At 37.3% G+C, this 27,830-nt stretch overlaps 1 protein-coding gene across 6 annotated transcripts in view; it reads left to right on the top strand.

Annotated features, from left to right (window-relative positions):
- Positions 1–27,830, top strand: part of TAF4B (TATA-box binding protein associated factor 4b) — a 179,480-nt gene that overhangs the window by 15,365 nt on the left and 136,285 nt on the right. For all 6 annotated transcript variants that reach the window (XR_006209724.1, XR_006209725.1, XM_042961503.1 and 3 more), the window contains 7 exons: positions 922–1,029; positions 5,115–5,279; positions 5,382–5,504; positions 8,734–8,823; positions 12,601–13,215; positions 24,653–24,788; positions 25,452–25,557. Coding sequence is in view for 4 of the 6 variants with exons in the window: in XM_042961503.1 (XP_042817437.1) it covers positions 922–1,029; positions 5,115–5,279; positions 5,382–5,504; positions 8,734–8,823; positions 12,601–13,215; positions 24,653–24,788; positions 25,452–25,557 (1,343 nt within the window). In the remaining 2 variants the exon portion in view is untranslated. The remainder of the gene's footprint in view (positions 1–921; positions 1,030–5,114; positions 5,280–5,381; positions 5,505–8,733; positions 8,824–12,600; positions 13,216–24,652; positions 24,789–25,451; positions 25,558–27,830) is intronic.

The following is a 27,830-nucleotide window of genomic DNA, read 5'->3' on the forward strand; positions in this document are numbered from 1 at the left end:
TCCAGCGCAGGTCAGGAAATTGATCTCAGGTTCATGAAATTGAGCTCAGATCCCAGTGCTAGGCTCCCCACTGGGCGTGGAGGCTGCTTAAGATTCTTTCTTTTGGGGCACCTGAGTGGCTAAGTCCGTTAAGTGTCCGACTTCGGCTCAGGTCATGATGTCATGGTTTGTGAGTTTGAGTCCCGCATCAGGCTCTGTGCTGACAGCTCAGAGCCTGGAGCCTGCTTTAGGTTCTGTTTCTCTCTCTTTGCCCCTCCCTTGCTCTCTGTCTGTCTCTCTCAAAAATAAACAAACATTAAAAATTAAAAAAAAAAAAAAGATTCTTTCTTTCTTTCTGCCCCTTCCCAACTTGTGTTCTCTCTTAAAAAAAAAAAACCAAAAAAAACAACTATATGTTTTCTGTATGAGCCAAAGAGTAAAGTTTAAGATTTTAATGCTAAAAAACTGTGATATTGCTAAATCAGTTGCCTCCTTAAGGAGTATGAAGTAGTGTCAGTTTGCCAGTTGACCAGGTAGGTTCGCAGTGGAGAATATGCTTAAAACCTATAAGGCTATATAAAGCCAGTTATAACAACGGAGTTTGCTGTGGTGAAGTGTTTTAATTTTTTTTTAATATTTATTTATTTGAGAGAGAGAGAGAGAGAGAGGGAGCATGCGTGTGCACAAGTGGGGAAGAGCCAGAGAGACAGGGCAGAAGATCCAAAGCAGGCTCTGAGCTGTCAGCACAGAGCCCGACGTGGGGCTCAAACTCCTGAACCGTGAGATCACGACCTGAGCCAAAGTTGGACATTTAACTGACTGAGCCATCCAGGCACTCCGAAGTGGTTTAATGTTTAATGTTCACCATAGTACTGATTGATTTAAAATTACTAATGCTGATGATTCTGTTATCTCTCTCCCCTCCCCCTCTCACCCCCTTAGAATTCTGGTTCACAGTTAGTTAAGAAAGTGGCAGTGGCACCTGTTAAAAAGTTGGCACAAATAGGAACTACTGTGGTAACCACGGTTCCAAAGCCTTCCTCAGTACAGGTAAGTTGTGACTGACTTGTGTCCATGTGTGCACTGCTTATTCTCTCATCTTTCTTTATTTAGTTGTTTCCTGCTAGATATGTAGGTTGTCACAACAACCGTGTAACCTTGAGCAATTCAGTGATATTTGGTGACACCAAAGTGGGTGGGAACGGTTGGAGGTGTGGAAACACAGGATAAACATGGTGTGTGCTCTTGGAATATTAATTTTACTTGAATGTATTAAATTAATACAAACACACCCAATAGCCATGTGTGATAGTGTTTAGAAGCAGGTGCTAGGACATCCCCTTTGGTGTAGGGGATACTTATTAGTTATTGATACTTGTGGAAGGGAAGGAGACTAAGACTTTGAACTAGATGTAGGCCCAGTAAAGACTCCACCAATCAGGTGGGGAACATTGGAGTAAATATGGCTTGTCAGAGTTGTCCTACTATGTGCCAGCTTTGGTCAGCTGGTCCTTAATTCCCACTCTGTGATCAGTCATTGGATGTCAGTTCCACAGGGAGAGTTGTGCTATTGGGCAAGATAATTCTCTGTAGTTGAGGCAAACCCTGAAATAACTGACAACTGTAGCCTATGTAATAGCATTCCCAACAGCTGGGACAACACAGATGTCCTTGTGATGGTATTGCAAAGTTTACTCCTTGTATCACTGGTATCTACTTCCTTATACGTTGTTAGAGACCAGATCTTTTGGAATTCCATTGGGTTTCTTCCTTGGGGAAACAAAGAAGAGGAGGTTATAGGATGAACTACAGTCCTCACTGCTGTGGCTGATACTCATCATCTCCCTCCTTTACTATCCTATCCATTCTAGATTCCCTTCATTCTCAACTAATAACTCTACTGGTCTTGGTAGCTTAACTGGTAGTGGGACCAGATTTTCATCCCTGAGGGATCTGAGGTCTTAATCACTATGCTCTTTTGAGACAAGAGTTGCTGTACTTGTCCATTTATCATTACAATTGGGCAAGGAAATACCAACAGGCACTTAAGCAGATCCCTTGGATTCACCACACATACTCCTCTCAGTCTGCATTGTAAGATAGCAACCCTACCTATTCCAGGTGTCAGGTCACTTACCCCTGTCATGATAAGCTCTTTACTGATGTTCCCTGGACGTAAGAAACCTGAGGTGCCCAGGAGGCAGTCATGGTGTCTAGTTTATGGGAACTCTTGTTGTGTCCTCTGGTGAAAGTGTGCCCCCTGTGGGCAAAAATGGGAAGCACATGGTCCCCCAGCATGTCTTTGGGAGTGATAAGTGGTTCCATTCATCCCTTTACTCCTTGATTCCTTGATTTTCATGTATTTGTCCTATTGGAGACATAGTACCATAAAGGATTTCTTGATACAGTTAGTACACTTAGTCTTGGAGGATGGAATTCGATCATCATTGAGTATTGCCTCTGAGTTTGCACTTCACCTGTGCCTTCTGCAGGCTGTTCTAATACTTTACTAGGATACCAGCTTTTAGGTCATGCCCTCTCCCCCCCCCCCCCCCCCCCCCCAGACAATCATAATCAGTGCCAGTGCAGTCTTGCAAAGCATGGAAATACCATGGGCTGGTCGAGAATATCAGAAGTTATGATTGAGTTTGAGATGGTCCATCCATTACTGCAGTGGGATTGTGTAGGTAGAGTAAGACTGGGATTGTGTACCTCTCTATGCCTTTTAAGAGTTAGAATTGGCATGGAAGGTGCAGATATCTGGTAAGGTACAGCTAGTAACTATATTAGAAAGAGTTATGAAAGACAGATATTGTACTAGAGACCATTAAACATTGACAAGGAAGTGGAAATGCCATAAATCCTTCATCTGTTCACAAAAAATAGTATGCTTTTTCTGAGCTCACATTTCATTGAGCCTTATTTTACTTCATGAGGGAGAGGAACCCTGAGGTTCCCCAATGAACACTTCCCATTGTCCTGGAAAGTAATCATAATTACCAGCTAAAGTTTTAGATTATATGTTCTTAAATAAAGTAGTATAAGGAATTAAGGGCAGAGTATAAATCTAGACTCAACTGAATATAGACTCAGCTGAAGGAAGAGTATTTCATTATTATATATTGACCTGGAAAAGTTTTTAGACAGTCTCCAAAAAGATTCAGAGAAACTGCACGGTAGTTGTCCTTGAAGAGCAAGACTAAGGCTAGGAATAGGAGGGAGACTCATTTTTATTGTTGCCTTTGAGATCTGCTTATATTTAATAAAATTTTACTAACGTAGCTGCAATTTTTTCCCCCAAATTTTTATTTAAATTCTAGTTAGTTAACACAGTGTAATATCTGTTTTAGTAGAATTTAGTGATTCATCACTTACATATAACACCCAGTGCTCAATACAACAAGTGCCCTCCTTAATACCATTACCCATTTAGCTCATCCCCCTACCCACCTCCTCTCCAACAACCCTCGGTTTGTTCTCTACCATTGAGTCTCTTGTGGTTTGCTTCCCTCTCTCTTTTTTTTTTCCCTTCCCATAAGCTCACCTATTTTGTTTCTTAAATCCACATATGAGTGAAATCTAATAGTATCTGTCTTTCTCTGACTGGCTTATTTCACTTAGCATCCATCCTCTCTAGCTGCATCCACATCATTGAGAATGGCAGGATTTCATTCTTCCAGCCTCTATGTTCTTAAGCATTATTCTTTATTGCTTTGGATGGGGCAATTTGAAATTTTAACCCTTGAGAATTACAATATCAGTAAGAATAATAAACACTCTGTCTAATTTTCAGCAAATGAGATTTTATCTGCACTCTTTTTTACAAAGGGGTATATAAAAGTTGAAGATTTAGCTGCAATTTTTTTTTTTTTAATTTTTTTCAACGTTTTTTTATTTATTTTTGGGACAGAGACAGAGCATGAACGGGGGAGGGGCAGAGAGAGAGGGAGACACAGAATCGGAAACAGGCTCCAGGCTCCAAGCCATCAGCCCAGAGTCTGACGCGGGGCTCGAACTCACGGACCGCGAGATCGTGACCTGGCTGAAGTCGGGCGCTTAACCGACTGCGCCACCGAGGCGCCCCTTAGCTGCAATTTTTAATTTAACTTTTTTTTAACATTTCATCATTCATTCTAGTCTTCATCATTAATCAGGGTTTTTAATTTCTTTCCCATTTTTACCCTTGTCTTTTCTAATATATGCTTGTCTAATATATGCTCCAGTCTTTCTAAAGTGGGCAATTTTGGTGTACATTTTAATTCACTTATTGGGACTGTTACCAAAGGAATTTTCTTGAAGGACATTGCAACCTGAACTTTTTGTGTTGTATGCCTTAGTATACAAGTATTTCAACTAAAGTGATGGTGCATTGTTCAGTTTTCTGCATGAATTATAAATACTCTTGTCTTCTGATCCCCCTAAACTTGACTCCTGTTCTGTTACTTTCAGTGTTTGTTTTAAAATAAGATTGTTGCTTTATCTCAATATAGTTGTCTAAGTTTTTAACTGCCTGACTTGTGATTTCTTGTATTAAACTTTTTATCCTGCAGGTGGCGCTAGAATCACACCTCATTTCAATAGAGGGTAGAATAACCAAAATTCTTTTCACTGTGAAAGTAAGATATCACAGTTTGTAATATTTATTATGTTTAATAGTCTAATAAAAGCTTATCTGAATACAAGATGATCAATAGATCTCTCTACTTTATACTTAAGCAGAAAATTATAGAATAGGAAATCCTATATTTTCATATAAAGACTATTTCAAATTCTTTTTAGAGAAGTATTAATAATGTTTTTTGAGGACCATATGCTTGGTACTATTTTTCACAAACAACCCTAGGAGAGTAGGTAGGTGTCTATTTTTTTATAGACAGGAGTCAAGGGATTACTTGCTTGAGGACAACACTCAGTAGATGTCAATGAAAAGTAGGTAGGTAGATGAGAATGAAACCCAGATCTGTTAAAGTCCAGAGCTCTTACAGCAGTGTGCCATTGGCTTACACTAGTAGAACATAACATGAAAGCAAAGATGTCAAGATCCATTTGTAGTCTCATAAGTGTGAAATGAGGCACCAGCTGTGATATATATATTATAGTAAATGTATCTAAATATACACTACTCTTAATTTCAGTCTGTGGCTGTGCCAACAGCCAGTGTTGTCACAGTTACTCCTGGAAAGCCCTTGAATTCTGTAACTACCCTGAAGCCTTCAAATTTGGGAGCATCACCTGCCCTCTCAAATGATCCCAGTCTCAAAGCAGAGAACTCAGCAGCTGCTCAGGCAAATCTTTCTCCGGTAAGCTCTCACTTCCACCTTATGTGAGTACAGCTCTTTACAGATTTTCTTGAATTCTGTTTTTAGCTAACATTTGTGTTTTATGTATATTTCTTTACTTAGGCGATGCTAGAAAATGTGAAGAAGTGTAAGAACTTCCTTGCCATGTTAATAAAACTAGCGTGTAGTGGATCACAGTCCCCAGAAATGGGGCAGAATGTGAAGAAACTGGTGGAACAACTTTTGGTAAGTTAGTATTATGAAAACGTGAAAATTCCGTGAGAATTCTTAGAACATGTTTTAAATGGGATGTATCTTTAAGTGAGGTTTATGTTAGATGGATTTTTTTGACAAGCTATGGTTTGGTTTTTTTTTGTTTTGTTTTGTTTTTAAGTTTATTTTGGGAGAAAGCTTTACGCAGGGGTTAGGGACAGAGAGAGAGAGATCGAGAGAGGGAGGGAAAGAATCTCAAGTAGACCACAGAGCTCAAGGTGGGACTTGAACCCGTGAACTGTGAGATCATGACCTGAGCCAAAGTCAAGAGCCAGATGTTTAATGAACTGAACCCTCCAGGTGCTTCTGCTTTTGCTTTTTAAGAGCTTTATAATGATAATAAATCTAAGACAAGTAAATCTATTGTTTATTATTTTCTGTATGCCTTAACCTAAAAAAGGACCTTGGAGAGAAGGTTGACTATTTGGCCAAGTAAAAAATTGTTACTAGAATTGCAAATGTCAGAAAGCCAGTCTGTAAGTTCAAACAACAAACTTTGTAACCCATGGAAGTAAGTTAATCTTCTTAAGTCTGCCTTTCCTTCTCTTAAAATGAGAAGAGTAATAAATGTGATGACCTTTAGGGCGCCTGGGTGGCTCGGTCAGTTGGGTGTCCAACTCTTGATTTCAGTTCAGGTCATGATCTCACAGTTCGTGAGATCAAGGTCTATGTTGGGCTCTGTGCTAACAGTGGGGAGCCTGCTTGGGATTCTTTGTCTCCTTCTCTCTCTCTCTTGCCCCTCCCCAACTTGTGTGCACTCTCTGTCTCTCTCTCTCAAAATAAATAAGTAAACATTTAAAACAAAATGTGATGATCTTTGACTTAACAAGTTCCAAGATGCTGTATTTTTTAGCTGTCAAATTATATGTCATTCATTTTTATATCTTTCAGATAAAATGCTTACATACATTAAAGCTGATGAAAGTGGAAATGAGCAAATATTACATATTTTATGCTTAAGAAATATGCTGATGATATAACAGAGAAATACAATTTTGAATTTTTTTAACTACTAAAATCTACAGGTTTCTCTGACCATACAATGAGAATTTTGTGTATTTTTTGTATAAAAATGGTCACTTTTTCCTAGCAGAAGATGTTTATGTTTCAAATATTACAGGAAAACAAGTATACTTTATAAATATTAAAATACCTTCTTTACTACTCTTTTTTATGCTACCTATAATTTGTTAGAAATAGAGCACATTTGAAATGGTTAGTTTTCTGCTTGGGAAAACTATTTTAAATATTTAAAATTGTAAGTCCTACAAACAAATTTTTAACTTAACTTTCAAGCATTTTTAAAAATTAAAATTAACTTAAATTTTTAATTTTTGATTTAAATGTAGTTGACATATTATTTTCAAGTATACAGCATAGTGATTTGACAATTACATACATTACAGAATGTTTACCACAGTAAGTGTGGTTACCATCTGTCACCAGAAAGTTATTGCAATATTATTCGTTATATTTCCTGTGCTGTACTTTCCATCCCTCTGACTTGCTTATTTTATAACTGGAAGTTTGCCCTTCCTAAGTCCCTTCAGCTATTTTGCCTATTTTCTCCTCCCCAGTTTCTTCTCTGTATTTGAGTTTGTTTCTCTTTGTATTATTTTTTAGATTTCACATATAAGTGAAATCTTACAGTATTTGTCTTTCTCCTGTCTGACTTACTTCAGTTAGCATAATACCCTCTAGGTCCATCCATGTTGTGAGTGGCAAGATCTCATTCTGTTTTATGGCTGAGTAATATTCCATTGTATGTATATACCGCATCTTTTTTATCCAATCATCTGTCTAATGATGGACATTTAGGTTGCTTTTATATCTTGGATATTGTAAACAGTGCTGCAGTAAACACAGTGGTGCATATATTTTTCAGAGTAGTGTTTTTGTTTTCTTTGGGTAAATACCCAGAAGTGCATCATGTGTTATTTTAATTTTTAAATTTTTGAGAAATCTTCATACTGTTTTCCATAACAACTGTACCAATTTGTATTCCTTCCAATAGTGCATAAGGGTTTCCTTTTCTCCACATCCTTGCCAACACTTATTACTTCTTGTTTTTTTGATATTAACCATTTTGATTGGTGTGAGGTAATACCTCATTGTGTTTTTGATTTTCATTTCCCTGATGATTAGTGATATTGACTATCTATTCATATGTCTGTTTGCCATCCTAAGTCTTCTTTGGAAAAATGTCTATTTAGGTCCTCTTGTCTATTTTTAATCAGATGTTTTTTGTTTTTTTTTTTTTTTTGGTATTGAGTTGTATGAATTCTTTATATATTTTGGATATTAACCCCTTATCAGGTATGTCATTTGCACATTATCTTCTCCCTATTCAGGAAGTTGCCTTTTTGTTTTGTTAATGGTTTCCTTTGCTCTGCAAAAGCTTTTTAGTTTGATATAGTCTCAGTAGTTTATTTTTGCTTTTATTTCCTTTGCCTGAGAAGACATATACAGAAAAATATTGCTAAGGCTGATGTCCAAGAGTTTACTGCCTGTGTTTTCTTCTGGAGTTTTATGGTTCTAGGTCTCACATTTAGGTCTTTAATCCATTTTGAGTTTATTTTTGTATATGGTTTAACAAAATGGTCCAGTTTCATTCTTTTGTATGTAGCTGTCCAGTTTTCCCAACACTATTAAAGAGACTGTCTTTTCCCCATTGTATATTTTCACCTCATTGTCATAGATTAATTGACCATATACACATAGGCTTATTTCTTGGCTGTCTACTCTATTCCATTGATCTGTGCATCTGTTTTTGTGTCAATACCATACTGTTTGGATTACTATAGCTTTGTAGTATAGTTTGAAATCTGGGATTGTGATAACCTCCAGCTTTTTTCTTTCTTAAGATTGGCTGTTCAGGGTCTTTTGTGGTTCCACACAGATTTTAGGATTATTTGTTCTAGTTCTATGAAAAATGCTGTTGGTATTTTGATAGGAATTTTATCCAATCTGTAGATTGCTTTGGGTAGTATAAACATGTTAACAATATTAATTCTTCCAATCCCATGAGCATGGTATATGTTTCCATTTTTTTGTGTCCTCTTCAATTTCTTTCATTAACATCTTCTAGTTTTCAGAATACAGGTAGGTCTTTTACCTCCTTACATCAATCATGAATTACATACCTTTTCTCTTTTAAAATATTTGTAAACATAAAAGTATTCTTCTTTCTTCTGTTCCTCAGGATGCAAAAATTGAAGCAGAAGAATTTACTAGACAACTGTATGTTGAACTCAAGTCTTCACCTCAGCCTCACCTAGTTCCTTTTCTTAAGGTAAAGTTGTCTGTTACTTTGAAGAAATTATTTGGATTAGATTATTTAAAATAATTTTTAAAAAATAATTGAAAACCTGAATATTTCAATATGACAGCAGTTTAATGTGAAAATACTAACAACGTAGGAGAGGGCTCTCAACTGTTGTCATCTGTTAACATTCATAGTCCATATTCTTTGGATTGGAACACTTTGAGAAAACAGAAGTAACACCTCATTCATGAACAAAACTTAATGATTATATTGTTAAAGCTTATATCCTCAAATATCTTGACTTTTCCATTAAAATAGGGCCTTCTGCTTTGTCCTAATAACTCATATTGTCTTAGAAATAAAAAAAATCTCATCATGCCAAATTTAGTGGGAGAGCTGTTATTTTTAAAAACTGTTACTAGGCATACTCCTTTGACAATTTGTTGAATTAAATAGAATTTTAATGTAGAACAGTAACTTTGATAACAAGAGACTATAAAAATTATTTTTTTGGGGATATTCAGAAGCTGAAGAGGAATCGAATTGAAATTTATACAGTTATTAAAGACCTGGGATTATAGTGAACCACAGAGTCATCCCATAAATTTTGAAATAATGGAAGACAATTTGACTTAACTGTGTAGGGAGATGAAAGAGGTGCCACAGTGGAAGGCTCCTTTTGGTTGCCTCATAGAAGAAGAGTTGGAAGGAAAATGGGGCACCTCTTCAGAAAGATATTAAAATAGTGGAAACTGTCACTAGAAGGGTGAGCACATTGATTAGGAGGATGCCAATCATGTGATATGAATTGTGGCTATAGCAACAGAATGTTTTAGCTAAAGGAGACTTGGTCTGGGGAAAGGCAAATTGCAGGTTCAGCAAAATACCTAATAATATCAAATAACTACTGCCCTGCTTTTTGGATGACCTTCTTGATTGAGAAGTTAGAGGCAGTTCTTCCTTGGGTCCCTTTCAGTGCCTAAAGTTCTGTGAGCTATAGGTGTCTATATGACACTGACAACTCTTGAATTTATCTGTATTTCATACTCCCTGGAGACACCATGGGGGAGAAGGAAGATAATCAGTAGGCGTCTATTATGTATCCTATGCTTTGCTAGATACTTTTTATTTTTATTTTTTATTTTATTTTTATTTTTTGATTTTTAATATTTATTTTTGAGACAGAGAGACAGAGCATGAACAGGGGAGGGTCAGAGAGAGAGGGAGACACAGAATCCGAAGTAGGCTCCAGGCTCTGAGCTGTCAGCACAGAGCCCGACGCGGGGCTCGAACTCACGGACCGTGAGATCATGACCTGAGCCGAAGTCAGAGGCTTAACCGACTGAGCCACCCAGGCGCCCATGCTAGATGCTTTTTAAATTTGCATTGTTTGTGCTTAATTTTCATATCAGTCTTTTGAGAATACTAGGTGCTAGATTTTATAGTAGTTTCCATTTTGGAGATGAAAAAAACTTTAAATTGACTAATTTTTTTATCAAGCTCACAGGTCCAGAATTTATTCTACCTGACTATTTGTTTGATAATACTAACATTAAGTTGCCAAATGTTACACTAGGAAGTATTTGTGCTTTGTATGTATTTTTTTGTTTATTTATTTATTAAAAAAAAATTTTTTTTAACACTTATTTTTTATTTTTTATTCAGAGAGAGACAGAGCACAAACGGGGGAGGGTCAGAGAGAGAGGGAGACACAGAATCTGAAACAGGCTCCAGGCTCTGAGCTGTCAGCACACAGCCCGAGGCAGGGCTCGAACTCACAGACCGCTCACGGACCGCGAAATCATGACCTGAGCCGAAGTTGGACGCCCAACTGACTGAGCCACCCAGGCGCCCCAAGTTTATTTATTTTTGAGAGAGAGAGAGAGTGTGAGCATGTGCATGTGTGTGCATGAGCAGAGGGAAGGGCAGAGAGAGAGAGGGAGACAGAGAACCATAAGAAGGCTCCATGCTGTCAGCACAGAGCCCAGCATGGGACTCAATCTCACAAACGGTGAAATTGGGACCTGAGCTGAAATCAAGGGCCGAAGCTCAACCAACTGAACCACCCAGGCATCCCTTTATGTGTTTTTTAAGCATCTATTAAGTTTTGTGATTTTTTTTTTTTTTTTTTTTTTTTTTTTTGGTGAGAATTTTTTTCTCATTTTTGAAAGCTTTTAGACATTGAATGTGGCATAGAGATGCCACATTTAAACTTAACTCTGGCCAGCTGATCAAGAGATAATTTAGACATATATTTTTTATTATCTCTTTGAGTCTCATTAATTAATTTATTAAAACAATTTTTTTAATGTTTATTCATTTTTCAGAGACAGAGCATGAGTGGGGGAGGGGCAGAGAGAGGGAGACAGAATCTGAAGCAGGCTCCAGGCTCTGAGCTGTCAGCACAGAGCCCGACGCTGGGCTCCAAGTCACGAACTGTGAGATTGTGACCTGAGCTGAAGTCGGACGTTCAACCGACTGGGCCACCCAGATGCCCCTGAGTCTCATTATTTTAACATTTTTTTTCAATTGTGTTTTTCTCAGGATCCCCTCATGTTAGAATTCTAGCTTAAATTTAATCAGATCACTTCATCTGTTCATGTGTTTCCAAAGCAGCTTGTTTTTAAAGTTTGGAAAAAGATTATGAGAGATTGTTTCTTACTTTCTTTTGTTACCATTTACATACATATTTGAAAACCTTCAGAGAGCTTTTCAATCCTTTTTAATCAAATAAAAAAAGTAAAGGAAGTAACTATAAGAAAAGGAAGAACAATGGTTCTCATTTGCTTCTTAAATAAAGGCAGTCTGACTGAATTTAAATGTCAAAACAAGGAAACCTTCCAAACAGCCCTTGAATTCACCAAAAGATAACCTACTATCTTGCCTCCTTTTCCATTTTTTTTTTCTTTCTTAAAAACAAAATCCCCAGGGACAAAAAGAATGTTCTACTTTTTAGTTTGAACACCCTTTACTCTTTTAGAAGGGTGTGAGGGACACCAATGTAAAATCCTGTCAAAATATTCTAGCTTGGGAAACCTAAGGGGCTCAGTCAGTTAAGTGTCCCACTTTTGATTTTGGCTCAGATCATGAGATTGAGCCCTGAGTTGGGCTCCATGCTGAGTGTGGAGCCTGCTTAAGATCGTCTCTCCCCCCCACATCCCCCCAAAAGACTCTCTCCCTCCCTCTCCCTCTGCTTTTCCCCCACCGCATGCATGCACTCGCATTCTATCTCAAATAAATAACACAAATGAATAAACAGACAAATAGTTAAATAAATAAATGAAAATATTCTAGCTCAATTAAGGAAATTGACCTTGTTTGTATTAGTTTTATTTTTGTTTTTTCTTGTATTACTTTTATTTTGATTTAAGACTGTCTATCCAAAGCTTGAAAGTTGTTTACTAAAACCTTTTTTTTGATAGATTCTATTGTTATAAAACAAACTTATAGATACTAAGATTATTAGTGATCTATTATGGGGTATAGGTAAATATAAACAAGTATACACAGTGTTTTTATTTTACTAAATTGATATTGAGGTATACAAAATAAGTTTAATATTGGGAGATAATTTCCTGTTGAAAAATAAAGCACTTTGGGGCTTTAAATTGACTGTATCCTGGATTTTGACAGGATATGAATATGAAGTGATACCAGATTTCCTCAGCTGAAACACCTGATATACTTTTGATTTGTTTTATGTTGTAAAGCTATGAAAAATACAAAGCTATGAAGTACTAAATCCTTTAGTTTTACTAGCAGTTGATTTATTTAATCAGGTTCTTTTTTCTCCCCTGTTTCTAGAAAAGTGTGATTGCCTTACGACAACTCATGCCCAACTCCCAGAGCTTTATTCAGCAGTGTGTTCAGCAGACCTGTAGTGAGGTTGTCATTGCTACCTGTACCACAACAGCAGCCACTTCTCCCGTGGTGACAACAACAGTTTGCTCCATCCAGCCTGAAAAACCCATCATTGTTTCTGGAACAACAACAGCCAGCACTGTGTCAGTGCCAGCTCTGAATCCACTTGCTGGCCCAGGGGGAGCAAAACCAGGAGTTGTGACACTTCATTCTCTGGGTCCACCTGCTGCACCAGGAGGAACAGCAGCTGGAACGGTTTTGCTTCAGACTCCAAAACCACTGGTGACATCTATACAGAACACAGTCACAGCAGTCTCCCTCCCACCTGAGAAGCCAGCTGTCTCTGGGGCAGCAGTCACGCTGGCTCTCCCTGCGGTGACTTTCGGAGAACCTTCGGCAGCAGCTGTCTGTCTTCCGTCTGTGAAACCTGTCATGACCTCTGCTGGGACCACATCTGACAAGCCTGTCATTGCTCCAGTCCAGATAAAACTTGCACCACCAGGCCCCGTCCTTTCTCAGCCGGCTGGTATTCCACAGGCAGTTAAAGTCAAACAACTAGTGAGTAACGTTCATTTCTTCCTCAGTTTCTTCTTATGAAAATTTCAAACATTCAGAAAACTGGCAAGGCTAGTAAAACAGGCCCCTGCGTATCCTTGACTGAGTTTGAATACTTGGTAACATTTTGCCATATTCGTTTAGTTTCTTCCTCTCTCTGTTCACACACATAAGCACACGCACATAACTTTTTCCTGAACCATTTGAGAGCTTATTGCAGAAGTCGTGATGTTGCACCTCTAAGCTAAGTACTGTGTATCTCCTACTGAAAAGGATTTTTTCTCTAACATAAGGGCCTCACACTTATTATCATATGTGGAAAGTTAGTATTGGTACAGTTATTTTCCTAGTTGTGCCAACAGTGTCCTTTACAGCTACTTTTTTTCTGATAGAGAACTGCCTGTTACATTCACCTGTCTTTTCTCTTTAGGCTCCTTTAATCCAGAACAGCTCCCCAGCCTTTCATGGTTGCTCATTATCTTGTAATAGTTTAAGTGCCCAGGCTAGTTGTTTTGCAGAATGTCCTTTGTTATGTCTAATTGTTTCCTCAAGTTAAGATTCAGACTAAATCTTTTTGACAAGGTTATTACAGAGGTAATGTTATGGTAACAGTTCTCAAGAAAAATATGCTAAGAGGGGAGGGAAACGGTGAGGGGAATAGATGAGTATGAAGCTGTGTTTTTTCCTAAACTTGGTAGGTTGGGAGGTTCTTGGATGAAAGAAACCTTAGCTATTTATCAATTAGCGCTGTTAACACTTAGAAATAAAACTGTCAGTTATTTTACCAGTTTACTGGTAATAAACTGCTATTTGGGAATAGCAGAGCATTAGATTCAGGACAAGCAAGCTATGGCAAAATCACAGGCACATCTAGAGAGCAGAAGAGAATGGCCTTGTATAGAGGAAAGGAGGAAGTTGGAAAAGGCTGTTATAATCAAAAGTCCTTTGGAGTAAACACAGTTCGATGTGTAGTAGCTTCTCCTTGGCGGAGTTGTGACAGTCTCTCTCTCATCGGCTGGGCTGTTGCTGGGCAAGATGAAAATCTTTCTTCCTCCTGCAGTCGTAGTAAAGGATAGGTTTCTTCCTGTTCAGAATGCAAGGTACCTCTCTTTGTGTTGGGGTCTGCAGCTGATGACTAGTTGTAGGGTGTGAGAGGTTCCCCTTTTGGCTTCCTGGCTCATTTTCATGGGGCTTCCCCTTATTTTCAGTGTTTAGAACATTTTAGTTGATTCAAGACAGGTGGTGAGAGTATTATTAATAACCTGTGGGAGATAGTACATGGTGAGTTAAGAATCACATTTCTTGGGGTGCCTGGATGGCTCAGTCGGTTGAGCGTCTGACTTCGGCTCAGGTTGTGATCTCAAGGCTTGTGAGTTTGAGCCCCACATTGGGCTCTGTGCTGACAGCTCAGAGCCTGGATCCTGTTTCAGATTGTGTGTCTCCCTCTCTCTCTGCCCCTCCCCCACTCATGCTCTTTGTGTCTCTCTCTTTCTAAAATAAACATTAAAAAAATAATAAGTAAAATAAAAATTATTTTTCTTTTTGCTTACCTTATACTGTAACTAACACCTGTTACACTAGCTGTTCTAGTATAGTTTTGGTAATTGCCCTTGTTTTCTTTTATAAATCTTTTTGTTAAAGGCTGTGTGTTGAATCTCTTTGTTTTAGTTTTTATTCTGCTTCTGGGAATAATAAAATCCAAGTAGACTTACTAGCCTTGTTTGTGTGATCAGGAGCAGAGGTTAGTATCTGGATGATTGTCTTTGAGGCAGAAGGTAGCAATGGGTGTAAGATGAAAGAAGGAAGATCAATATGGACAATCAAACTCCTGAGTAGGTAGGAAGTAATAGCCATTTCCTGGGTGCTAATCTTTTTTTCATCCCTTCCCACTCAGGGTCTGATTTTCAAATACAGAAATGTGCCTGCCTTGCAGGGTTTCTCTTGGGTTGTCTGAATTTAATCTCAGACTTGAAACCTTTTTAGAAGCAGTGATTCTTAAATATCAGTCTGAGCAGCCAGCTTTGGGAACCACTGAAACAGAGTAATTGCCTCAAGGAAAGGCCTGTTTTTTGGGAGCACTGAACAGAATTGAAATCCTCTTTACAGGTCATAAGTGATTCTTGAATCAGTGCTAATCTTTATTGAACATTTATACTATTATTAGTTCCTGAAGTGAAATAATACTTTATAGCTATGTAGAATTTTAAAAGCATGTCATGTATTAACTATGGGTTTTAAAATAATTTTGTGATAAAGAAAAGGCAGTGAGAAAACTAAGACTCTGGAAACATTAAGTGACCCATCCACTGGCACTCAACAAGTATTGGATCTCAGACTAGAACCTAGTGTCTTTCCCATTAGAGTATGGTACTCGTGACAAGAACTTCTAAGTTTCTAGAGTGTCCTGAAACAGAAAAGCTATGTGGTAATAATATCTTGATAGCATTTATGTTTTGTAGGTTTGACTTGTTATACATTAGGAACAATTTCAGTAAAGAAAAAATGTAACAGAAAATCCAGTGGATGGTGCCTGGCTAGCCCAGTACTTGGAGTATGCAGCTCTGGATCTCAGGGTTGTGAGTTGGAGCCCCACGTTGGATACAGAGATTACTTAACAATAAAATCTAAGAAAGAAAGAGAAAAAGAATGAATGAATCCAATGGTAAATGTTAGGGGTTTTTTGACTTACTACTTTCATTTGTATAATGTGGAGTATTTTAATTTTCCTTGTGAATTCTGCTTTCTTGTTTAGCCTTTGTTTGTTTACATTTTTTTTTTTTTTTTTTTAAAGTAGGCTCCATGCCCAATGGTGGGGCTTAAACTCAGGACCCTGAGATTGAGAGTTGCATGCTCTACCTACTGAGCCAGCCAGGCACCCCGTTTGGCCTTTGTTTTAATTTTACTCAACACATTTAATGTCAGTATTCATACCTTCATATTTAAAAATGACAAACACTAGAGCAATAGACACTGAAGATGCATTGTAATCTGTTTTGTAACACATTTTTACCTGGGGCACAAAACAAGATAAGCCATTCTGTATGGTAATGCCACAGAGAGGACTGAACTAGGATATTTTTTCAAATTAATGTGGAAAATTAATATTTACTAAAGTGTTTATTAGTATTAGGTGAGCCCATTTTAAACCATTGTCCAATTTAATCCCAGATAGGTGAGAAGGAAAATAGGATGCTAGAAACATAAGAAAGTATTCAGTGCAGCTTTTAAGAAAGATGGCAAATAATAATTTGAGATATGAGAATTGCCATACTGGATCAAATCTGTGGTCTGGGCAACTCAGGATGTAGTCTCTAAAAATGAGCTGAAGAATGGGGCACCTGGGTGGCTCAGTTTGTTAGGCATCAGACTTCACCTTGGGTCATGATCTCACAGTTTGTGAGTTTGAGCCCTGCTTGAGGCTCTGTGCTCACTGTGCAGAGCCTGGAGCCTTCTTCAGATTCTGTGTCTCTCTCTGCCCCTCCTCTTCTCATATTCATGCTCATGCTCTGTCTCTTTCTCTTTCTCTCAAAAATAATAAACATTAGGGGCGTCTGGGTGGCTCAGTCGGTTAAGCGTCCGACACTGGCTCAGGTCATGAACTCATGGTTCGTGAGTTTGAGTCCCATGTCAGGTTCTGTACTAATATCTCAGAGCCTGGAGCCTGCTTTGGAATTTGTGTCTCCCTCTCTGTCTGCTCCTCCTCTGTTTGCACTCTCTCTCTCAAAAATTAATAAAACATCAAAAGAAATTTTAAAAATATATAAATAAACGTTAAAAAAATTAAAAATGAGCTGAATGCAAGTATTACTGTTCAATGTTAGTTTTTAAATTTGTTTATTCCCTTTAATAATTGATCGTAAATTTTAAAATTCCTTCTTTATACTTTATCTGTTTCTAGCATTTCTACTAATTTTTCTGGAAATTGTATAGGTTTCCTGCTTTCTAGATGTTTTCTATATCCATGCTTTTGAGCTATAAGAATCCTCTTAATCTCCCATTGCAGGGTTTAAATTTTATAGAATTATTGCTTTATGAAATTATACATTTTTATTCCAGATTAAAGAGGCCCTTCCCGATTTTTTTTTTAATTTAGATTTATTACTACATGTTATCTTTTCTATCTCATTGATTATTGTATGTTAACCTCTGGGGATCTGCTTAAAGTTCTCATCAGAAGAATTGACTTGTTCACAGCTTCCGTAGATGAAAGTTTTTCATTTTGTGCCAGTAGTTCATTGCTTTGTATATTTTAGTCCTAAAATGCTTGAATTATTGAAATGTGGACCTAATCAGTAGTTCTTTTGATTTCATCTGAGAATCTAGTTTTTATAAATGTTAATGTTATTATCTATTAATTCTAGCATAGCAGGTGTTATATGATGTTACACACTCTAAATGTTAAGCTTAACGTTTTTACCTTTAAAGTTAGTGAAAGAGAGTGGATGATATGTAGTATAGTCTACTGATGATGGATAGGTAATAAGTAGAAGCTTTCAGAAGTTTCAGCACTTAAACAGTTTTCTTAGGATATTTGTGAAAAAACTGTTTTACTCATAATTGAGCAAAAGCTAAATTTAATTTAAAGTATAATTTAAATTAAATTTAAACTTAATTAACAAAAGGTAATTTAATAGAGAACAAAATTTTAATTTCAGTTTGGTCATTTTAAAAATTAAATTTGATATATTTTAATAACTAATTTTACCATATAAAAATTAAACAATAAGTCTCTAAAGTCCACAACATGTATGAATAAAATTCACGAATGAGAAAGTTAATTCAAAATTCCTGGTCTGTATTTTTAGGGAAAAGAAAAATGCTGATAATTTTAGAGAGCAAACTGAATGTTGCCACTCTTAGTAGTAATATTGTATTATATGTTGTTAGTTCAATATCTTTAAAAACAGTTTATACTTGGAGATAGGGCAGGAAGCTTTTATATTATCTTGGATATTTTTCTTATTTCAAATATATATTTCCCCGAGCACCTGGGGTGGCTCAGTCTGTTGAGTGTCTGACTCTGGATTTTGGTTCAGGTCCTGATCCCAGGCTTATGGAATTGAGCCCTGTGTCATGGAGCCTCCTTAAGGTTTTCTCTCCCTCCCTCATTCTCTCCCTCTCTCCCTCTGCCCCCTTTCCCTTGCTTGCACATGGGCATGTGCATGCGCTTTCTCTCTCTCTCTGTAGAAAATATGTATATATGTCTGTGTGTGTGTGTGTATGTATATACGTATATACGTATATGCGTGTATATATATATATACACGTATATACGTATATACGTGTATATATATATATACGTATATACACACACACACGCACACACATACACACAGACATATATATGACTCTTTTATCTGCATTTCTTCCTTAACAGAATTGTAGGCATTTGATAAATAAGTGGCCAAGTATGTCCAACAGTCATTCTCCAAATATTACGGTTTTGTGGATATCAGATGAAAACAAGTACTAGTACATTATTAAATGTGGTAATTTTCCATTTCATTCCATTGAAGTAAAGCTGATTTCTTAAAACAAATTGATCTAGAATATTAGAAAAGATTTATTCTTGTTGTATTGTATTTTCCTCTGGTACCTAATTATTTTGAAGTAAGGGACCCATTAAAGAATTTTAAACAAATATATCTTTATATGAAATACTATATGAGATGTAACTCTGCTGACTGTCTCTGACTTCAGTTTTCACTGGACATGGAGAGGTATTTTCAAGGGTATAAATTTTAGTTTCTGAGTATGCTGGTGGCCACTATATTTATTAGAGAAGTGAAAGTAAAAATTGAGTAGGAAAAAAAACAAAACAAGGATCATTAATTGTTTTATTGGCTCAGGTAGTTCACTCTCCGTTTCATATTGGACTGACCTAAGGATCCAGATTTAAGCAGTTTGTATTTTTTTCTTTCTTTTTTTGCATTCTGTTAAGTGTGAGAAGAGAGGTAGAATTCCAGTTGATGGTTGTAGTCCCACTTAAATGGGACTGAGGAAAGTTTTGGTGAAGAAAGAAATTGAATTCAAGTAAGGTACCTTTATTTACCATGTGTATTTAGGGTTGCATAGAAGATTCTCCACATGCCATATTTAATCAGAGTTTATATAATAGTATATAGATTGATTAATGCTAGTTCATTTAAATTTACTTGAGTTTTTTTTTTCTTTTAATTGGCAAGGATACATTAGAATTGATGGACAATAAACTATTTAGAAACAGTGTTTACAGTATTAGGTCATCTTATTTTTGCTTTATCAAAGAAAATGTTTTATTATGGAAATTTTGAAACATAGCAGTGTTAAAGTTCATAGTGAACACCTGTATAGCAACCACCCAGATTCTGTTTATAATTACTATACTTGATTTATCATGTATTTATCCAGCCTTCAATCATCTTATTTGATGGTTTCAAAGACTTCTTCCTAAATAGTTAAACATGCATATTATTAACTACAGTTCAGTATTTCCTGTTCTTTTTCTTTTTAGCTAAAATCTACATACAGTGATGTACACAAATTTTAAATGTACCATTGGATAAGTTCTGGCAGTTAGTGTATACTTCTGTGTAACTCAGATCCCCTACCAAGTTATAGTATGTTAACATCATCTTGAAGTACCCTTGTGTTCCTTCTCAGTCCCCACCCCAACATCCCCAGAAGCAACAACTCTTTTGATAATTTTCTCCCACAGATTACTTTTGCTTGTTCTAGAATTTCATATGAATCAAATCTTACAATAAGCACATTTAAAATTTAACAAAAATTTATAGGTTCTCACTTTTTTTTTATATAAATTTTTTTCAACGTTTTTTATTTATTTTTGGGACAGAGAGAGAGACAGAGCATGAACGGGGGAGGGGCAGAGAGAGAGGGAGACACAGAATCGGAAACAGGCTCCAGGCTCCGAGCCATCAGCCCAGAGCCTGACGCGGGGCTCGAACTCACGGACCGCGAGATCGTGACCTGGCTGAAGTCGGACGCTCAACCGACTGCGCCACCCAGGCGCCCCCCTCACTTTTTTTTTAATGTTCATTATTGAGAGAGAGAGAGAGCATGAGTGGGTGAGGAGCAGAGAAAAAGGAAAACACAGAATCTGAAGCAGGCTCCAGGCTCTGAGCTCTCAGCACAGAGCCTGGCACAGGGCTCAAACTCACGACCTGCAAGATCATGACATGAACCGAAGTCGGACGCTCAACTGACTGAGCCACCCAGTCACCCCTATAGGTTCTCAATTTTAAGCAGCATTTACAGATTCCTATAAAAGCTGGTGGTATAATTAAGAATTCATTTGAGCACATTTTTTTAAATGTTTTTTTATTTGAGAGAGAGAGAGCAAGCAGGGGAGGGGCAGAGAGAGAGGGAGACAGAGGATGCGAAGCAGGCCCCATGCTGTCAGCCCAGAGCCCAATGCGGGGCTCCAACTCACAAACCACGAGATCATGACGGGAGCTGAAGTCTGACGCTTAACTGACTGAGCCACCCAGGCGCCCCTGAGCACATTTTTGAGTTTAGAAGGCCCATTAAATTAAAGAAACAGCATGTTCTAAGGTTTACCAAGATTGAGTTTTAATTTAGATTGGGCATGGCAAATAAGTTTCAACTTTCATTGTAGGATTTGACTGGAGCTCTGTGTTAAGATTCTGAGGCTGAATGTGGGCATATAGAAGTGTTTAGTGGTGTATGCCATTGTCCCAGAAGGTAAGGAATTGTGGTACAAGAACCATATATTAGCTGTTCCTGAGAAATGGTTGGCAACTAACTAACTGACTTTTATACTGCAGCTTTTGTTTAGTTAGGGTCTTCTATTTTCTGGAAGTCAACCTTACTGAGTTCATTCCGGTAATCACATATTGAATAATGTATAGAAATTAGAGGAGATAGTAAGTGATTGAATCCAGTAGCTGTGTGTGCATGCACTACTTGAGTTATTTACAGATAAACATTTGATTGCTGTGTATTTATGAATAGGGGAGTAGGTGAGGGTTGAAATAGAGAGAAAGCAATAGTTCCTTGTCACATATCCCAGAGCATAATGTAAAAATCATAATTAAAAAAAAAAACCTAAGTAATGTTATGTAGCCCTAGACCTATATTTCTATGAACTATTAGAACATTAATTTATTTTAAGATTCAAATAAAACATCAGAATTTGACATGTCAAGATAAAAGGCTAAGGTATGTGCTACTTAGTGATTTTCCTTGCTAGTGGTTTTTTGGAGGGAAATAAAGGACTTAAGTTTGCAAAAATATGATACAGCTTTCTTTTGCTTGCCAAGTAGGAATAAATATCTCTTCAGGTAAATTTCCATCTCTCTGCAATAATTTCTCAATCTCCATAAGATGCCTAATACTGTGGTTTTAAGTGGTACTTTGAAAGAACGCTAATGAATGCTCTTCTACTTTCTCACTCATTGTATTTTATTTTGTTCAGCAAGCGTGCAGTGTGCTGTACATGCTGCCCCAAGTGTCATAATCATTAAGATGAGGAATAATAGGGATCCAGGGTTATTTAAATCCCAGCTCAGAACTTTGTGATATGTATAAATACCATGTATCATATACATTTATATAAATATTTGTATATTCATAATATATATAATAATTATAAACATGTATAAAGATATATTTATATGTTTTTAACTGGCATATTTGTCTCCCCCCATGTGTATGATCTTGATCCCATTTGGGCTGTAGGCAGGGCCAGGCACACCTGGGATCCTACGGGTGGGCACTGAGGCTTGCTTTCCCCAGCTTGTTCAGGGCCACATAGTGGTGCCTCGGTCCCATGGGTGCTATCCCTGTCTGCCCCACCTCCACTCCTTTATAGTCCAAGTCACATACAGCCAGGCTGTGTAGGGCCCGCATCCACCTCAGGGACAGAGCTTCGGGCTATTACGTGAGTACCTATCAGAATGGTATGAAGACTAACTCACCACACACACACACACACACACACACACACACACGTGTGTGTGTGTGTGTGTGTGTGTGTGTGTATACATATATATGTATATATATGTATGTGTGTATATATATATATATATATATATATATATTTTTTTTTTTTTTTTTTTCCCCTTAAGAAAGAGAAGGGTGCAAGTGAGCAAGGGACAGAGAGAGAGAGAATCTCACGAGGGACAGAGAGAGAAGCAGAGCTCACCGGAAGCAGGGCTTGTCGTTTTTGTTGTTGTTGTTTGTTTTGTTTTTACATCGGAAGCAGGGCTCATGCTTACCTAATGTGGGACTTGAACTCTCAAAAGGTGAGATCATGACCTGAGCTGAAGTCAGATGCTTAACCACTGAGGCACCCAGGCACCCTCTAATAATATTTTATTATTGTTTTTCAAAATTAAAATACTGAAAAAGAATACTTAGTAAAGGATATTAAGGAAGAAAATGTGAGTGAATGGGGAAAGAGGCCAGAATTGTAAGGATTGTTTCTGTTAAGATTCAGTCTGAATGCATAAATGTAACTGTGAATGCATATTTCATTGTAGAATTTATTATTTTTCTAGTAATATTAGTTTGAAAACTCAACTTCATTTTTCTAATTATAAATGTAGTATATGCTAATCATAAAAAAGCAAATAATGCAGATACCTATAAAGTATATATAAAATATATGATAAAGAAATACACAGCATCCAGGTGGCTCAGTCAGTTAAGTGTCCAACTCTTGATTTTGGCTCAGGTCCTGATCTCATACACCTGACAGTGCAGCCTGCTTTGGATTCCCTCCCTCTCTCTCTGCCCCTCCCCCCCCGCCCCTCCCCTGCTCATATGCATACTCTCAAAATAAATGAAATAAATAATTAAAAAGAAAAAAGGGGCACCTGGGTGGCCCAGTCAGTTAGGCCTCTAACTCTTGGTTTCGGCTCAGGGCATGATCTCACAGTTCTGTGGGGTTGGATTCTCTCTTTCTCCCCCTATCTCTGCCCCTCTCCCACTTGCACTCTCTCAAAATAAATAAATAAACTAAAAAAAAAAAAAAGAAAATATGATCCAAATGGAGAGTTAAATTGGGCAGTGGATAGTGTAAATTTGAATTACACTCTAAAAAGAAAACACAGTAAAACCTTGGATTGCGAGTATCTTGTTCTGCGAGTGTTCTGCAAGACGAGCAAACATTTCTAATAAATTTTAACCTGATCAATGAGTGATGCCTTACAATACAAGTAGTATGTGACGCCAAACATCACATGATCACAGCTGAGCCAGTGGTTCTTCTCTGTCTCTCTTCAGTGTGGGATTGTGGGTGATCGTGTCCCATACTCAGATACTTGGTCTCAGGCCGCAGCGTTTGGCAGAAATCTGATTTTTCAGAATGTTGGAAGGTGCCCACAACTGGCATCCTACCGTTGGATCCAACTGTTGCATTGTGAGCAACAACAAGAGGTTATGGAGGAGATCTCCTATGCAGAGGAGGAGGAAAAAAAGGTGGAGGAATCCCCACTTCAAATGAGATTAGGGAGATGTGTACAATGTGGGAAGCTGCAAAATTTTGTAGAAAAGCACCACCTGAATACAGCTGTAGCAGTGTGAGGGATGAATCTGTTTAATGACAAAGCAACGTCACATTTCCACAAAATCCTCAAAAGGAGGCAAAAGCAAGTGTCATTGGATAGGTTCCTTGTTAAAGTTGCACAAAAAGAAAAAGATTCCATTGAGCCAGTAAATAGCAGTGATTCTGTTAGTGATAGTGCAAGTCGTCCTACACAATAACCCTCGTTTCTCTTATCTCCCTCACACCAGCCACAAAGGTTTTCAAAGGTAAGCACAGGTTAATTTGTTTATTTTTCTTTTTTACATTTTTTTTAAACATTTATTTATTTTTGAGAGACAGAGACAGATTGTGAGTGGGGGAGGGGCAGAGAGAGAGGGAGATACAGAATCCAAAGCAGGCTCCAGGCTCTGAGCTGTCAGCACAGAGCCCCATGTGGGACTTGAACTCACAAACTGTGAGATCAGGACCTGAGCTGAAGTTGGATGCTTAACCTACTGAGCCACTTAGATGCCCCTGTTTATTTTTCTTTATATGCTGTATTTTCTTTATTTTGTATTATAGTATTGTAATCATTTTTATATGAATGTTTTTGGGTTGTGGAACAAATTGAGTTCCCACTATTTCTGATGGGGAAATGCACTTGAATATACACATGCTTTGGATTACAAGCAAAATGTTTCCAGAACGAATTATGCTCACAAACCAAGGTTTTACTGTACGTTGCGTGAGAAAGTCCTATTTTTCACTTTTGAACAAGATAATTTTGCTACATACAGATATAAATTTTAGGTAGACTTTCTTGTTATGCTAACATAAAAGTATATTTACAGTTAGGTGAGCACAATCATTTGTTCTGTTACAACTGAAAGCTTGTTCTTTCCTAAAGCAGGTTTAGTTGAATGAGTGTATTAATAACTCTCATTGTTTCAGGTAGTCCAGCAGCCTTCAGGAGGTATTGCAAAACAAGTGACCACACTTCCCCATTCCTCAGCATTGACCATTCAGAAATCTGGACAGAAGAAGATGCCAGTGAGCACTGCAATACCTGCCAGTCAGTTTCCTCCAGGTAGACCCCAACCCCCACCCCGCATCCCTGGCCCCATCATACTGGGTTTGGAACATGATGGGGTTTTGTGTTCTCTTTTTTATTTGTTATATTAAGAAAAGGTACTCTTTTAAAAGTAGGACCTAGGAGAGAGGACTGAAAAATCACTAGCACATTCTTTGTATATACATAGCTACTTTTTGGGGATATATATCTTAGAGTAGAAGAAGCAACTACTCATGGTATTTTGTAATTAGATAAAACAATGTATTAGTGAATAAAGCACTTTTTTTAATTTACAAAAATTGCTATAGCTTTCTTTCTTTTTGAAATGTACTTTTTCTACATTTGGAAATCAGTCTTAACACAAAAGAAGTTTCATGTATTTTTAAAATATGCAAATATAAATGATATATTAACATCACTTGTCACTATTTATGCATATTTTCATAATGCTGGTAATCCTATAGGCTGAAGACTGTATGAAAAGAAATTTTGATTTTTCTAAGATGATTTCATGCAGGGAATAAATTCATTGTCATTTTTGAGTTTAAACATAGTTCTAGGACAGCTTGAAATTTCTTTTGGTTATTCTGGGTATATTAAAAGCTGCTGTCCTGCATTTCTCCTAATATGGCATGACTGATTTTTTTAAAATTCTTTTTTCTTCTTTTGTTTTTATAGCTTCCATTTTAAAGCAAATTACCCTACCAGGAAATAAAATTCTGTCACTCCAAGCATCTCCTATTCAGAAAAATAAAGTAAAAGAGAATGGAATAACATCTTTCAGGTAAAGAAAATAGTTAAAATTTGGTCTGGTTTAAGGAAGTAGTATTAACAAAAAAGATGGCAGAATAGTACTTATAAAATAAATATCTTGATGCCTTTTTAAAAAGCCGACAGTACTTTATTGAGTATAATTTATAAGCAAGTGTATAAATCTTAAGTGTATAGTTCAATGAATTTTGATAAATATACATCCCTGTATAATCAAGATGCTGAACATATCCTTTACCTTCATGCTATTTTCAAATCAATTACCTTCTAACCCTTGCCTCCAGCAACCTCTATTCTTTAATTTGTTTTTTAAAATTTAGAGAGAGAGAGAGAGAGCGCATGCACACACATGACCAGGGAAGGGGCAGAGAGAGAGAGGGAAAGAGAAGCAGGCTCTGCACTGACAGCGCGGAGCCCAACAAAGGGCTTGAACTCACAAACTGCAAGATCACGTACCTGAGCCGAAACCAAGAGTTGGGCACTTAATTGACTGAGCCTCCCACGTGCCCCCAGCAGCTGCTATTCTTATGTCCATCCCCATAGATCATTTTTGTTTATTCTTGAACTTTACTTAAACGACAAATTGCATTAACCTTTTTGCATCTTTTTCCTCTCGGCATGTTTTTGAGATTCATCCATATCATTTTGAATATTAAAAGATTGTTCTTTTGTATTGGTGAGAAATAACCTTTGTAGTCTCCTGTTGATGGACATTGGGCTGTTTCCAGTTTTTTTACAGTAATATGTAAAGTTGCTATAAACATTTATATACAGGGGCACCTGCGTTAAAAAAAAATCACATTTATATACAGATTTTTCTGTGAACATAGGTCTTCATTTCTTAAGTAAATATCTAGGAGTTTGATTGCTGGATCAGTAGGTGAGTGTGTGTTTATTTAAGAAACTACCGGGGCGCCTGGGTGGCTTGGTCGGTTAAGCCTCCGACTTCGGCTCAGGTCATGATCTCGCGGTCCGTGAGTTTGAGCCCCGCGTCGGGCTCTGTGCTGACAGCTCAGAACCTGGAGCCTGTTTCAGATTCTGTGTCTCCCTCTCTCTCTCTGACCCTCACCCCATTCATGCTCTGTCTCTCTCTGTCTCAAAAATAAATAAAACGTTAAAAAAAAAATTAAAAAAAAAAAAAAAAGAAACTACCAAACTTGGGGCACCTGGGTGGTTCAGTTGGTTAAGCGACTGACTTCAGATCATGATCTCATGGTTCATGAGTTTGAGCCGCACGTCGCGCTCTGTGTTGACAGCTTGGAGCCTGGAGCCAGCTTTAGATTCTGTCTCCCTCTCTCTCTGCCCCTCCCCCTCTTGTGTGCATGTGCATGCGCTCTCTCTCTCTCCAAAATAAATAAATATTAAAAAAAAAAAAAGAAACTGCCAAACTTTACCAAGGAACTGTACCATTTTGCATTTCTGCTAGCAATAATAAGAGTTGATTTGCTCTTCTACTTTGTCACCTCTTGGTATTGTCAGTTCTTTTGATTTTTACCATTCTAATAAGTGTATTATGGTTATTATTGTGTAGTTTTAATTTGCATTTCCCTAATGACTAAAGATATTGAACATCTGTTCTTGTATTTATTTGCTATCCACATACATTCTTTTGATGAAGTGTGTGTTCAAATCCTTTGCCCATTTTTTCTTACTGAGTTGATTTCTTATGGTTGATTTTTTTTTTTTATGGTTCATTTATTTTGAGAGAGAGAGGGAGAGACAGCATGAGTGGGGGAGAGGGAGAGAGAATCCCAAACAGGCTCCTCACTGTCAGGGTGGAGCCCAACATGGGGCTCGAACCCATGAACTGTGAGATTATGACCTGAGCTGAAACCAAGAGTCAGACGCTTAACTGAGCCACCCAAGAGCCCCTCTTATGGTTGAGTTTTTAGAGTTCTTTGTGTATTCAAGATCTAAGCTTTTTACCACATAAGTAATTTGGAAATATTTTCTTTATGGTATATTCTATCATTTGCCAGTGTTTCTCACAGAGCAAACATTTAATTTTGCTGAAGTTCAGTTCATTACATTTTTCCTTGTAAATTACATTTTTCACGTTTTACCTAAGAAATATTTGTGTAATCCTAGCTTACGGAGATTATCTTCTGTGCTTTGTTCTAGAAGTATTATAATTTTAGGTTTGTTCTTATATTGATATTCTAAAATTCCTGCCTATTTCCTGTATAAAAATTAGTGTGTGGATATTTTATTTTCTTCTTCCTCAACTTTCTTCCATTTTTAGTTGCATTATTTCTTTGTCATAATTTAAAATAATTTCTGCAGTAG

This window comes from Panthera tigris, chromosome D3 (assembly GCF_018350195.1).
Source record: "Panthera tigris isolate Pti1 chromosome D3, P.tigris_Pti1_mat1.1, whole genome shotgun sequence".
Lineage (NCBI taxonomy): Eukaryota > Metazoa > Chordata > Mammalia > Carnivora > Felidae > Panthera > Panthera tigris.